This window comes from Schistocerca gregaria, chromosome 3 (assembly GCF_023897955.1).
Source record: "Schistocerca gregaria isolate iqSchGreg1 chromosome 3, iqSchGreg1.2, whole genome shotgun sequence".
Classification (NCBI taxonomy): domain Eukaryota; kingdom Metazoa; phylum Arthropoda; class Insecta; order Orthoptera; family Acrididae; genus Schistocerca; species Schistocerca gregaria.
In genome coordinates, this window is record NC_064922.1 from 275,541,351 (window position 1) to 275,557,005 (window position 15,655).

At 41.3% G+C, this 15,655-nt stretch overlaps 1 protein-coding gene across 2 annotated transcripts in view; it reads right to left on the reverse strand.

Annotated features, from left to right (window-relative positions):
* Positions 1 to 15,655, reverse strand: part of LOC126354785 (proton channel OtopLc-like) — a 223,333-nt gene that overhangs the window by 55,061 nt on the left and 152,617 nt on the right. For both annotated transcript variants that reach the window (XM_050004692.1, XM_050004693.1), the window contains exons 5-6: positions 12,484 to 12,682; positions 2,282 to 2,442 (exon numbers count right to left, since the gene is read on the reverse strand). In XM_050004692.1, coding sequence (XP_049860649.1) covers positions 2,282 to 2,442; positions 12,484 to 12,682 — 360 coding nt within the window. The remainder of the gene's footprint in view (positions 1 to 2,281; positions 2,443 to 12,483; positions 12,683 to 15,655) is intronic.

Genomic DNA, 15,655 nt, shown 5'->3' on the forward strand with positions numbered 1-15,655 from the left:
ATACAGAAACCTAACAGGTCGGCAGTCGTTTAATCTGCATCTTCAGAATTACGTGCGCTGGATTTAGACCATACTCCGACTCTGACACAAATGGTTAACTTCTGCGACTGCGTCGTTAAATAACCCATTGAGATTCGAGTAAGGAAACATCTGATCAATCGAGACAATAACAACATAGTTTGCAAGACCTGGGGAGATACTCGCAGCCTGATTTAGAATAGGAGCGAGATATCCTACAGCAAACTGACTTTGGGGTCTGGCAGAGCAGCACAGAGACGCTGCCAATATGTGTTCGTTGGCACGGACATCACACAGAGCGACAAGTTGGCGGAAGTGGAGAAGGAGATACTTGCCATGTTCCCACACCTGGGCACGAAGTGACGAAAAGCTTCAGGATGGAGGGAGGGAGCCGGCCGCAGTGGTCTCGCGGTTCTAGGCGCGCAGTCCGGAACCGTGCGACTGCTACGGTCGAAGGTTCGAATCCTGCCTCGGGCGTGGATGTGTGTGATGTCCTTAGGTTAGTTAGGTTTAAATACTCCTAAGTTCTAGGGGACTGATGACCACAGCAGTTGAGTCCCATAGTGCTCAGAGTCATTTGAACCATTTGGAGGGAGGGAAAAGAGATAAAAACACCGTTCCAGCTTCTGTGCAGCCAGTTCACCATCGTATTTGATTATGGCAACGTGATCTCTTGCCGAAATATTATACACATTGGACACTGACCTCCGGCTGTTTACCCGTGAACTACATTCTAACTCGCCCAATGACTCACCATGCATTTGTTCACTTCCAGGACTCTCTAACATTAGCCGAGCGGTGTCAGGCGCTGCAGTCATGGACTGTGCGGCTGATCCCGGCGGAGGTTCGAGTCCTCCCTAGGGCATGGGTGTGTGTGTTTGTCCTTAGGATAATTTAGGATAAGTAGTTACAGCTCCCTGCTTGGGACACACCTCCGTTACGGAGGCCATTTTGAAGGCAACGTACAGCGCCACCACCTAACGAAACTGAAACTATAAGAACTAAAGGGGGAATATTCCACGATGTCCCGGAGCAAATTCCGCATTTTTTCAACCAAAATTGGCGTAGAAAAGAAATATATTGTATTACTTATTGAAAGCTCCCCTGTACACATGAGTTCTACATGAAACACATGAGAAAACACACTAGTGTTTTTCTGTGGGAAGAGTTTGTATGAACACATAGCGAAAACATCCTGCGCCTGTTAGATGCACCGATCTGCGAGCTGTTGGCAGATGGTTTAGTACAGAGCAGATCATAAAGCCAAACAGAGGCGGTAATGGGAAGAAGAGAAGGTATTTATGTTTATGACTGAGGACAATGTCTTGAATAACATTACATCACTATTTACTTCATTTGCAGACTAATAATTATAGCTTTACCAGTAGTATGTTTTTAGTTTGGTGAGTACCTCCAAGTACATGTAGCAACAGCAAGCTATTAATGCTTATTTTGCCCTTGGTTGAAAGTTCTTGAGTGTGAACGCATGGTCACAAAACGGTTAGTCTATACTGACAGTTAGTGGTGTCGTTACGACAGAGCAAGAAAACATCAGGTAGTAAAAATTGTGACGTGTTTGTGGGAAAACAGACACAGAGAAAGCTACCAACACATTTATGTGTGTACATATTAAGCTACCGCATGTACAAATATTTGCATTCATAACCGTTACATCCTGTTTATGAAATCTATAAATGATAGTTTCTCACAATTGTTCTATGTAAATGATAAAAATGGCTGTAGGACGATTCAGACAGTTCATACGAACAATTACGTAATTTCCACAGTGAACAGAATTGTAAATTTGAACGTATAGATTGCTAACAGGTTATCTCGTTTTTTATTGTTTTTATTTTATATTTTGAGCCTAATGACATAGTTCTTGTCTAAAGGTATTGATCCGCAAGTGGACACTGTGTTCAGAACTAGTTACTAATAAATCTGAGCGTGAACGCAACTACGGCAGAAAACAAAAACAGCGAAAAATATAACTACAGCTGAATATATCACAACACAGTTTGAAATACAGTTTTTTAATATAAATGCAAGTACACTTAATTGATAATGAATAACGAAATTAATGACAGAAGATGGTCTGTTCCCAATTTTTGTTAGATACAACATAAAATCTTTTTTTTTTATTTTACCTGAATGTGGTTCGAAATTAAGCGACAGTATTGAGTTTGATCTACTTCTACACGAAACGGAGACAATTTAAACAATGGATGAAACTGACTAGAGTAGCTAATGTCTGGTGGTGTACCTTGTTGCTGAGGAATATGAACTGCATCTGCATGATGATGAAGATCATCCGGGCGATGGGCGTTACAGACAGCATCACATTGTAGCATTTGGGGTTCTTCTCCAACTCGAAGAACTGTCCAAACTCCAGCCCAGAATATATCATGCTACCGATGCCGAAAGCTGCGGTAAGAACACAGAAGATAGCAAGAATATTTTTTACCATATTAGAGAAATAATTAAACAGCAAAAATTCATTCTAGTGACGTTAGTATTTGCCAAAATAAAAACCTTATGGGATATGAATATGAGGCACTCATGCCTAGTTTAGAGGTTATTCAGTTAACTACTATATATCCTCGTGCAGCTTTTCTATGTAAATTTAAATCGTTTATTACAAATACACTTAAATGCATATGTGCAGAAACAAATAATCGTAGGATTGGTCTAAGGCATATTTCATTCAAGAATTTCATTCCTGACAAAAAACTTTCCTTGATGATTGAGCTACTGGAAAGAATTACATACATTCTCGTACACAAATTATTGACGAAGAAGCCTAAGATGTTGGAAAAAGGAGGATAATGAGGAACTCGCACTTTCTACAAAATCGGAAATTATGTAGATCAAATGTGTCGATATCTGAAAACCTAATATGGTGCACACATTTATTCTTATATCAACATGATGATATTAGATTGCATTATCGTGAAATATTGTTAAAAAAATATGAAATACGTTACAATATATTGTATTGAATATATTTAATATATTTTAATCCACACAATTGTAGAGTAAAGTCTTATAAATTGTACCGCCTTTGAAATTGTACCACCAACATATCAGCTAACTATATCCATGGTTATGCTGCCTGTTCGACAGAACGTGCATTAGGTTGTATCTAGCTGTTGTAACGTAATCACTTCGACAGACCGTTAAGAATTATGGCGTGAAACGGTTCAAGTTTATTTTGTGGTCTGAAGAAGCGTGTATTTGCTTGTCAAGCTAAGCATCTACCTATTTTGAAGTACGTTCAGTCAAGTTACAATTTATGTAGTATACAACTATACTTATTCAGTGGAAATATAGCGTAGGAACCATCAATGCAGTAAAAAATGATTTTAAAGAGTATGGCGTCGTCTTATTTACTATACTATACCAAACATTTAAAACTCTTCTAGCGCTCTATGCAATAAAATATAATTTTAAAAAGTATAGCGTCCTCTTATTAACTATACCACCACTGTTCTCATCAATTATACCAGTAAATTTTAAAATCATTTTCTATTTATATGTTTCAACAATTGATTTGATCTAATAATTACATTGGTGTATGTATTTAAAGTTGTAAAAAGGTGAACACAGGTGGCTTATTTATGGGTAATGTCTGGGAGACTATTTTTTGGGTATTTAATTGTTTTAGCTGTAAGTTAGGTAGTTCCAGGTTACGCGGATCATTTTTATGATGAATTATAATGATGTAAAACGAGTAATTTTAAAACTTCCTGGCAGATTAAAACTGTGTGCCCGACCGAGACTCGAACTCGGGACCTTTGCCTTTCGCGGGCAACCTTGCTTCTGCAAGGTTCGCAGGAGAGCTTCTGTAAAGTTTGGAAGGTAGGAGACGAGATACTGGCAGAAGTAAAGCTGTGAGTACCGGGCGTGAGTCGTGCTCAGATGGTAGAGCACTTGCCCGCGAAAGGCAAAGGTCCCGAGTTCGAGTCTCGGTCGGGCACACAGTTTTAATCTGCCAGGAAGTTTCATATCAGCGCACACTCCGTTGCAGAGTGAAAATCTCATTTCGAGTAATTTTACATTCAAACAGAAAATTAATTTGTAAATATGATAAGTATTTTAACTTTTTATTATTATTAAGTATACAGACCCACCACTTTTTAACATGACAATGGAAAAGGTTTTCTATTGATTTCCAAATTTTACTTTGGTATCTGGCAGACATTTTATATCACTGGGTAAATGATGAAAAATTGTAGTTACGTAATGTACCACTTTCTGCTTCTAAGGGAGCCTTAATATGAAATAATGAATGTCATTTTTCCCTCCAATATTGTAATTAAGTACATTGTAGTGGACTATTTACAACAAACTTCATGAAAGAATAAATATACCATGAACCAGTAGTTAGAAAGCCCAACCCTATAACAGATATCTACAAGATGACCTGTGGTGAGCACCACATATTATTCTTACAGCACATTTCTTTCTTAAAGAAGATTATTCTGTATGACTTCATTGAATAAAAACATGCAAAACATGTCAACATGCTGATTTATCTGTCCCCAAGATTTGCAGTTATTCTAAGACCAAGCAACTAAGAAGTGCGTTTTCCTAGTTTAAATTCTCAGCAATATGGAAACCAAAAATTGAAGTTTCCACCCTATTTATTATTTCCTCTCCGTGTGTTGCACTTATCATTGGTATACTAGGGTAGATGTGCAGAAATGAGTATGGTCTACAGTTTTAAAATTGAGCACGAGACCATTTTCAGAAAACCAGTCAATGTACCCATGAGAATATACTTACCCTTTATTCTGTTGCTGTATGTGTACTTGGATTGATTACAATACTAGAATCATCCAAGAGGAACTAATTATACTTCTTGCATATTATACATAACGTCACTTACATACACTACTGGCCATTAAAATTGCTACACCACGAAGACGACGTGCTACAGACGCGAAGTTTAACCTACAGGAAGAAGATGCTGTGATATGCAAATGATTAGCTTTTCAGAGCATTCACACAAGGTTGGCGCCGGTGGCGACACCTACAACATGCTGACATGAGGAAAGTTTTCAATCGATTTCCATACACAAACAGCAGTTGACCGGCCTTGCCTGGTGTAACGTTGTGATGCCTCCTGTAAGGATGCGTACCATCACGTTTCCGACTTTGATAAAGGTCGAATTGTAGCCAATCGCGATTGCGGTTTATCATATCGCGACATTGCTGTCGTGTTAGTCGACATCCAATGACTGTTAGCAGAATATCGAATCGGTGGGTTCAGTAGGTTATACGGAACGCCGTGCTGGATTCAAACGGCCTCGAATCACTAGCTGTCGAGATGCCAGACATCTTATCCGCATGGCTGTAACGGATCGTGCAGCCACGTCTCTAAACCTGAGTCAACAGATGGGGACGTTTGCAAGACAATAAGCATTTGCACGAACAATTCGACGACGTTTGCAGCAGCATGGACTATCAGCTCGGACACCATGTCTGCGGTTACCCTTGACGCTGCATCACAGACAGGAGCGCCTGCGATGGTGTACTCAACGACGAACCTGGGTGCACGAATGGCAAAACGTAATTTTTTTCGGATGAATCCACGTTCTGTTTACAGCATCATGATGGCACATCCGAGTTCGGTGACACCTCGGTGAACGCACATTGGAAGCGTGTATTCATCATCGTCATACTGGCGTCTCACCCGGCGTGATGGTATGGGGTACCATTGATTACACGTCTCGGTCACCTCTTGTTCGCATTGACGGCACTTTGAACAGTGGACGTTACATTTGAGTTGTGTTACGACCCGTGCCTCTATCCTTCATTCGACTCCTGCGAAACCATACTTTTCAGCAGGATAGTGCACGACCGCATGTTGCAGGTCCTTTACAGGTCTTTCTGGATACAGAAAATGTTAGACAGCTTCCCTGGCCAGCACGTTCTCTAGATCTCTCACCAATTGGAAACGTCTGGTCAATGGTGGCCTAGCAACTGGCTCGTCGCAATATGCCAGTCACGACTCTTGATGAACTGTGGTATCATGTTAAAGCTGCATGGGCATCTGTACCTGTACACGCCATCCAAGCTTTGTTTGACTCAATGCCCAGCGTATCAAGGCCGTCCTGGGTACTGATTTCTCAGGATCTATGCAGCCAAATTGCGTGAAAATGTAATCACATGTCAGTTCTAGTATAATATATTTGTCCAATGAATACCCGTTTGTCATCTGCATTTCTTCTAGGTGTAGCAATTTTAATGGCCAGTGGTGTATATGAGGAACAATGGTGGACCTTAGGTTGAGCCATGGGGAATTCCACATTTGATCTCTCCATAGTCAGAAGAATTTCCACTGATTACAGTGGCTGAGTGGTTTAGTACAACTTTCTGAATACTTGTTCTTAAATGTGACGTTACAGCTTTCACATATCCTATTACTTCACTTCGTGTGCTACATCATTGTACTGAAACACGTAACCCTAAGGCATGTTATCTGGTAGCCATTAACTAAACAAAGACTGGTTAGAACGCATATAGCGTTTTTAGTTGGAATAAAAACATGCTCCTTTACTTGTTAGAGACCCACGTGGATCACATTCTGCAACTTGAATCCCGCATGTTGGTAGGTAGTCGGGCCGGCTTACAAAGGCTTGTCTTTGATTTGGTAGAAGGAAACTGGAACACACATTGATTTAAAAATGTGATAGCAGTTAAAGGATGGGATAATATCTTCATATTTCGGTATCCTGAATCATCTCTGAGGCAGTCAGAAGCTACTAGAACATTTGGCTTCAGCAGAGAGGCTTTCATGAAATTTTTTCAAGATCTTTTTTTTTCTGTTTAGTCTCCAGACATGGTTTTCACACTATGCAGACATTCAATATGGACAGCACTAGCCTATCCGCAGTACAGAAACATCAAAAGATCATTATGTCAAGAGTGGAGACTATAGCCAGTGCAGAAAATGGGGACAAATACCACATTTCTTTGTTGTTTAGTAGGAAACGATTTCCGATTAATTAAATGATGGAGCACCATCTGGCGCCAAATTTGCTATTTCAGATAGTGGTGGGATATCTAGTGAATTGTTTTTTTCAATAAATACAGCACTTCCTCATCATTATAAGTTCCTGTTCTAATGGAAAGGTGTTAATAAGGTTAGGCGTACATGCAATACATACAAAAGTCTTCAAGCTACAATTTTTATAATGGTTTAATCCTGTATTGCCTTCCTCCACACAACACTCATAGGTTACAGTCGTAAGACACTGCATTTTTTAAGCCACTTGCACCTTATCATAGCTAAGCCGCTGACAAATGGCTTTGCGAAACCCTGACATCAATTTTAGTCAGACGAGTCATAAGGCAGTGCTGCGGTCGTACAAAATGCTTCTCTGAAACCGGAATGTGGCCTTTGGATCAATATATTTTTGAGGATTCGAATTTCGTGGCGACTAGATCCAAACCAGAATCCGAAGCTGGAAATGAGGAAAAATAAATGGATGTACTTACACGGTAAGGAATCAGAGGAATATCACGACGATCTATTTGAACTTATCCTCCTCTGACTCCTTCAACCACTACAAAACAAACCTGTAGTAGGAGAGTATCAGTAGGGCAAAAAGATATCTGCCATGTCCTAGTTCTGCAGAAAATAAAAAGTAGCAGAGCAATATCATCTGCTGTTGAGATCACAGGTAGTCCTTACAAGGAATACATTCATATAACGTATATTAGATTTCGCCAACGGCCTTGCCGCAGTGGCAGCATCGATTCCTGTCAGTTGTTCGAAAATAAGTGCTGCTGGGCGTGGGTAACACTTGGATGAGCGACCGTCCTGGTCTGCCGAGAGCTGTTCGCAAGCGGGTTGGCAAGCTTTTATAAGGCCAATTCAGCAGTTATTTGACTGAGAAGTAGTGGCTCCGGTCACGAAAACTGACAACGACCAGGAGAGTGGTGTGGTGACCACACATCCTTCCATATCCACGTGCTGTTACCCCTATAAAATGAGGGTGACATGGCGGCCGGTCAGTACCGTTGGGCGTTCACAGGCCTGTTCAGTAAAAATCACCAAACCACTTAACACCTCTAATTCGTTTTATTTTGTTACTTCCCTCACGTATCTTGTATAGAAGCTAAATCTTAATATTCTAATGAGGCGATTTACAAAAATAAAGAAATAAATTGATGAAATGGACCAAAAATACATTACACCATATTAATAATGCATTTTTACTTTATGGGATACAGTGATGGAATGAAGAAGTACTAAGAAGAGTTGGAGAAGAAGTCATCAGAAAGAGAAAACGGAACTGGATTGGACATTGTTTGAGGAGGGACTGTTTGTTGAAGGAAGGAATAGAAGGAATGGCGGAGGGAAAAAGGGGAAGAGGAAAAAGAAGATATCAAATGCTGGAAAATGCCAAAGGAAACAAATATTCAGAAATGGAAAGACTGGCTATGGACAGACAAAAGTGAAAGAGGCTTAACCCTCGACAAGACCTGCCGTAAGGCAAAATACCATACTACTTCTGCTACTACTACAGTGATGTAATGTACCAATGACATACCGAAAGAGGTTACGCAACGGTTGAACGTCTATTGTAAACAAGAGAATTTAAAATATTATTGATTGACTTTCTGACAGCAGTGCAAAACTTGTCTGAATGTGATGTAGTGGTGAGCTAAGCGATAAATAAATGGGAAATGTGTGCTGTTCGTTTGTTGTGATCTGAGACGTAATGAGTGCATCGTTCTAAAATTTCTCTGAATACTCGCAAAACGTTGTAGTGAAATGTTAACGGATAATCAAATCACAGAGGAGAAAGAATGATTTTCCTAAGTTCAACAAGCACTTTTAGAAAGAAATATCATGTTTTTGCAGCTGAAAAACTACTCAGGTTTCTGAAACCAGTAATCTTCCACTAACGGAGCTGTAAGATCAAAGTAGGTCAAAAACATTTTAGCCTAACTTTCATTTATAAGCATGATAACAAAACATCTTACAAAATAATAGCTCACGTATGATGGCACTAATCTGCGAAAACGTTTTTCTTTCCTTTTTTGCGGGGGGTGGGGGGTGGGGGAAGTAATCTAAGAAGAATCCCTGTTTTGCGGAAACACACGGAACCAAAGATACAATTTGTTATGCAGACCTGGCTGCTGTCGAACCATAAAACAAACCAAAGAATGGAAGGGTGTAAGTTGTTCATGCATATAAAAAGTAAATATTTCTCTTTAAGAATTAGTCCTTCACTACAAAATACTGTGTGTTGGCTCATCTACCATTTACATAATTCAGATCCGAAAGTTGTACTACACCTATACATGTCTGAAGGTTTATTCAAAATTATTTCCAATCTGTTGGTAGCAGGAGCCTTTAGAGAGGTTAGGTTACTGCCCAATGACAACCATGCACAGGGAGGCAGCTAGAGCCGTAGAGAATGTAGACTACTGACAGATGGTGTCCATGCACAGGTGGTGACTAAGAGCTTTTGAGAGACCAACAGCTCCCATGCACAGGCACTAAGAACTACAGAGAGGCCTATCTCAATTTTATCCATAGTGGATGTTGTCGATTGGCAAAATTGTGGCGAAAGTTTTGAAGGCAAATTTTCTCCAGTTTAAGTGATACAACACAATACTTGGAGGGGTACAAAGTGGTACAATTTATAATTAGGTGTTCTAAATTGTACTACTTATATTACTAATCGTACCATTGAAGATTTTTCTCAGCTATAGCAAGAAATACATACATTTGTCAAACATAAGCAATATTTATTTTAATTTCCAACTAAACTCTTCATACATTTCGTTATCTAAAATACTAGGCTACTTGTAGACTTGCACTGAACAGTTTCAACATTAGCTACCCATTCAGATTTGCTGCTATCACAATGAAACAGGTTTTAATTCACATGTACTTTTGCGCACTAGGTTGTAAGGTGTCCGGCAAATCCAACACCTTCCACAAAAACTCTGACATGATAAACAAATCTAGTAGTATGTCACATAGCTCCGAATAAATCGTCACATTAAATTAACCAAAGTAATATGAGTAAGGAGTGAGCAAATGGAATACCACATACTAACACAAGAATATCTAAATGCATGTCGTACCTTCCCACCGAGAGACCGTCGCAGTTCAGAGGGGAGAAAAGAGAACAGAAGCCGAGAGCAGAACCGTGTTAAGCTAGAAGGCCCTACGATAAGGGACGGACTGGACACCCACGTCGGCAGCCTACCGCTAAGACTACCACCCGCACGTTTTTAGCGTGAGACTTTTTCGTGTCTCTGTTACGTCAAGGACCACCCCCCAGCCCATGTTAAAAGCTAGAGCCCTCCAGAAAAACAGTATAGATTTTACGATAACACAAAAAGGGCCACTACCACACGCAAGTTTTAGCGTGAGCCTTTTCGCGTGTCTGTTACATTAGGACCACTTGCCAGCCCATGTTAAAAGGTAGATCCCTCCAGAAGAACAGTATAGATCTTACAAAAACGCTAAAAGAACCACACCAGCTGCAGGTCTTAGCGTGAGAGTTTTTCGCGTCTCTGTTACGTTGCAAAACCTTAAAAACATTGCCCCACCACGAAAAGTATAACGTTTCTCATTGGATAGACAGAATCTTTGTAGGCGGAGCTTACGGTTAATATTGAGACCCTGATTGGTCAGATGAAAACACAGCCAGATAGTTTTTTTTTCAAACTAACTTCGGTAAATTGCAGTAAGGAGAAAGAGTTGCTTCCGAGATGGCGAGGTAAGCGGAGCTGTGCTGCCCGAAGCGCTGACGCTGCCTAAACACGCGACAAGGTAATGAACGCACGCGATGCCGCATTTTTGAGCGCATAAGGCTTCACTCAGAACTGCAGAAGTCTCATCTGTTACACCCCCTTTTTGCGTAATACTAGTGTCGATCGTTAATTAAAACTCATAGTGTTCACATTTGCCACTTGAAGTAAAAATCTGAAACGCGATAATTTTTCTGTTATATAGTTATTGAGAAGCCACATCAGCCACTGTAATTTACGACAAGTTAGATAAGTTATTAAAGATAATTGAGGGTCACTGTAGACCATTTTGATAGTTTTTGTGAAACTTAATTTAAACCTAGATTATAGATGTGATATGGCATAGGTCATCCTTCGATGCATTGTAGGACTTGGAAACCCATTCAGGGAATATTCGTTCACATTTTTGTTGAACGTAGTTGGTTTTTACGATCCTGTATTAAAACATTTCCTTTTATCAATAGTGCAAATTATAAACGATGTTTTATGAGTAGAATAAAATTTCCAATGGTAAACTTAACTGCTTTTTCGACGTTATTTTACCAGCTAACTAAAAATAGGAAAGCCTTGAACCCCTTCCACTAAATTTAGTTAGTATTAAGATTCTTTTACAGGGAGTGCAGTGGAGCTGACGCTGAGATCATTTAGTATTTGGTTATATCATCGCTATTCTCACTGAACTCTTCTGAATTCTACATGTCATGTGTGGTCTGACGTCTCCTTACCAGCAACAGGTCCCAGCTTCAAACTAGTCAATTCCCTAAAAAAACACGCTCAAAGTGTCATTGCGCGAAAGTGGTAGGGAGACACGATATAGAACAAACAGACACCACCATGAATGTTTAGAAGGTGCAGAATCATACACAAGATTTGAAGGACTAATTCATTTCTTTGTTCTGCTCAACTTCGCAGACCTTGCCGAATAAGGTTGAAAGCGCATTTTCGGGATTAGCCGAGCGGTCTCAGGCGCTGCAGTCATGGATTGTGCGACTGGTCCCGGCGGAAGTTCGAGTCCTCCCTCGGGCATGGGTGTGTGTGTTTGTCCTTAGGATAATTTAGGTTAAGTAGTGTGTAAGCTTAGGAACTGATGACCTTAGCAGATAAGTCCCACAAGATTTCTCACAACTCCTCTGAAAGCGCATTTAGACTTTGCCAAATGACTTTTATCCATAGTGGATGCTGTCGAATGGCGAAACTGTCACCACAGTCTAACTGTAATAATGGTCCTTCATCTTTATGTAAGTACAGACTTATTTTCGTCAAATGCTGCCTTGCCACATATAATTGTCCCATTTGTATCTGTGTAGTCACCAGAAAATATTTTTTTGGTATTTATACAGAGATTTCGAACAGTATAAACATGTACATAACTGTATAAACACCTGAGGACGGGCGCAAGCCCGAAACCGGTCGTGTGACAAATAAATAAACTTTTATTGTGAGTGGTAGCGGCTATTTTTCTACACTCTATAGCTGCCTATACTGTTAAGCAGTAAGACGTTAGGCTGCTGATCACGGTATCCGCGAGCAGCTAGACAGTAAGAGCCATAGAGAGGCCAGCCTACTAACCAATGGTGCCCATGTGCAGCTAGGCGGTAAGAGCCGTAGAGAGATTAGTATACTGATTGACGGTGCTAGTGTGCAGGTAGGTAGTAAGAGCTGCAGAGAGGTTAGGTTACTGACCGACGGCGCCCATGCGCAGGTAGAAGCTGCCGTAGCGGGAGCGCGGCGCCGACGCCGTGGCGGAGATCTTGCGGCGGCGGCCGCCGCTCTCGGCCTGGTGGCTCTGGACCACAGAGTCAAGGGCCCGCTCCTTGAGCAGGCAGCAGTACAGCAGCAGCAGGAACAGCATGCTGCCCGCGTACAGGAACACGTAGAAGCCCTGCCGACACACCGACACGCTACATCAGCAGCCAGCAGTCACTAGGAGTAACGCCTGATACTGATCCAAACTTCAGTGGAGCGTCATATGACCACCAGCTGCCCCACCAACTGTATGCAAAAGTCCTCTCAATTCTGGCATCTCGCTGTTGAATTAGAGATGCACGCAACTGTGAGATGAGTGGCTGCCAGTGAAGATCGAAAACCTGTTGCTGGTGAAGCCAGTTACCGTTCACTTCACCGTGGTGAAGGTAACCCTGACACGCCTCAAAATTGTACACTGCACCTAATGCATCGCTTCGTAGGCTGCCCTACCCATCCAAGTATGAGATGCCTGTGACATACAAATCGTTGTACACCACATTTTTACGAGGGTAAGTCAAATGAAAACCTTAAATATTTTTTTAAATATTATTTATTGTGCAGAAGTGGTACAAAGCTGTATCCCTTTTTAATATAATCTCCCCCAAGTTCAATTCAAGTCCTCCAGCACTTACAAAGTGCGTAAATTGCTTTGGAAAAGAATTCTTTTGGTAGTCCGCGCAACCACTCATGCACCGCGTGGCGTACCTCTTCATCAGAACGGAACTTCTTTCCTCCCATGGGGTCTCTGAGTGGTCCAAACATATGGAAATCACTTGGGGCAAGGTCTGGTCCTGGTCAGTATGGTGGATGAGGAAGACACTCAAAATGCAGGTCTGTGATTGCTACAACTGTTGTACGGGCAGTGTGGGGCCTTGCATTGTCATGTTGCAAAAGGACACCTGCTGATAGCAATCCACGTCGCTTTGATTTCATTGCACGCCGCAGATGATTTTTAGGCGATCTGTGTATGATGCACTGGTGACAGTGGTCCCTATAGGCATCTAATGCTCCAAAATGACGCCTTTTTCGTCCCAAAAGAGAGTCAGCATAACCTTCCTTGCTGATGGTTCTGTTCGAAACTTCTTTGGGTTTGGTGATGAGAAATGGCGCCATTCCTTGCTCGCTGTCTTCGTTTCCAGTTGGTGGAAGTGAATCCAGGTTTCGTCCCCAGTAACGGTTCTTGCAAGGAAGCCATCACCTTCTCGTTCAAAGCGCCGAAGAAGTTCTTCACAAGCATCAATATGTCGTTCTCTCATTTCAGGAATCAGCTGCCGTAGCACCCATCTTGCAGACACTTTTTTTGAAACTGGAGCACATCGTGCACAATGTGGTGTGCTCACCCATAACTCATCTGTAAACATGCTGCAATGTCATTCAGTGTCACTCGGCGGTTTTCCTTCACTATGGCTTCAACTGCTGCGGTGTTCTGTGGAGTCACAACTTGTTGTGCCTGACCTGGACGAGGAGCATCTTCCACTGAAGTCACACCATTTGCGAACTTCCTACTCCATTCGTAGACTTGCTGCTGTGACAAACATGCATTACCGTACTGAACCTTCATTCATCGATGAATTTCAATAAGTTTCACACCTTCACTACGCAAAAACCGAGTAACAGAAAGCTGTCCTTCCCCAGTGCAAGTCGCAAGTGGAGCGGCCATCTTTACACTGATACTGCGTCGGTATGTGTGCATCTGCACTATGCTGCCACCTACAGGCCATTCGGCACGCTGTTTGTTGCACGCTTACCAACTTACAGAATAACGGCGCGAAATTTCGATTTGTTATTACAAATTTAAGGTTTTCATTTGACTCAGCCTCGTATGTTTTGGTGAGAGGTCCGAACCACATTTAGGTTTGTAGATGTTACCTATGTTTGCTGACCATGGAATGAGTGAGATATAACTTTTACAATTTTGAACAGTGTCTAGATTCCAACTTAAGGTAGTACTGTTTTTGGTATCTTTGATTGACAGTCAGTTACTGCCATTTCTGGGGTTACTACTAATAGTATTCAGCCTCCATGACTGGTATTACCAATGATTTTCACTCGCGCTGTCGAAAAGTTAGCAAAATCACTACGAGCGACTGTCAGTCGAAAACAGTGAGACGAGCAACAACACGAAACACGTTAAGATGTGGCCACGAAAGCCTGATCACTTTTGTACTAAGTTCTTTGTTTATTATAGTGTATTTCATAGGGGCTGGTTCATTCTTCTACAGTCTGGGGATTGGCCATCTACATTTACCTGCTGTATTATTTTACACAATTACAGTGAATTGATCTTTTATTGTAGAAAATTTTAATACAGGAAACGTGAGTTTAGAGTGTGTTTGTGTATGTGTATGTGTGTGTAGTTTTTAGGGAACTTATATTTTAGCTCTTGTTGGACTTTACCATTCCTCTACTTTTAACCACACTTTTGTCATAAAAACTCTATGGGCTCTAAAGAGATGTCATGGGTCCAAACCAACACACCATAATAATCCTCATGTTTATCCAAAGGTACTCAGCAAGCCTCGTCGATCCAATATCTGGTTGCAAACACAGACAGCACGACTTGTAATTCGCAGAAATTACCCTTCTAAGGACGGATGAACACTCCTGAGACGAGTGTCTCCAGCTATCAGCTGGCAGTTATAAGACTGAAGAGCACTGCACTGACAAACCACTCAGTGGTGGTGGCACCCAAATATCCTAAGTTTAGGAGCAGCCAAAATTCCAAGTTGGGCAAACGTGTTACGCCCAGGTTGCTCAAGGTTACTGAGTGGTTTTGGCTTCTGAGGAAATGAGAGCAACACATGTTACATTAATGAAGAATAGCAATCTGCCCTGTCTGTCACACCATGCTGTAGAATGCAGAGCACCGTGCAGTGCCAACATCCTGGCATATCTGTGGATATTTCTCCAGACCCACTACCTCGGGTGACATTATCATCATCATCATCATTATCATCATGCATTAAACCGCTTCTGTTTGTTTCCTCCTTATGTATTTCTTGCTACCCAAGTTTTCCTTCGTGGGCTGATTTTCCGTGTTTCGGCTCATATTTCAGTAGTGACCTAGTTCTTTTGACATGTGATTCTATAGATGGATGGTGAAAATTAG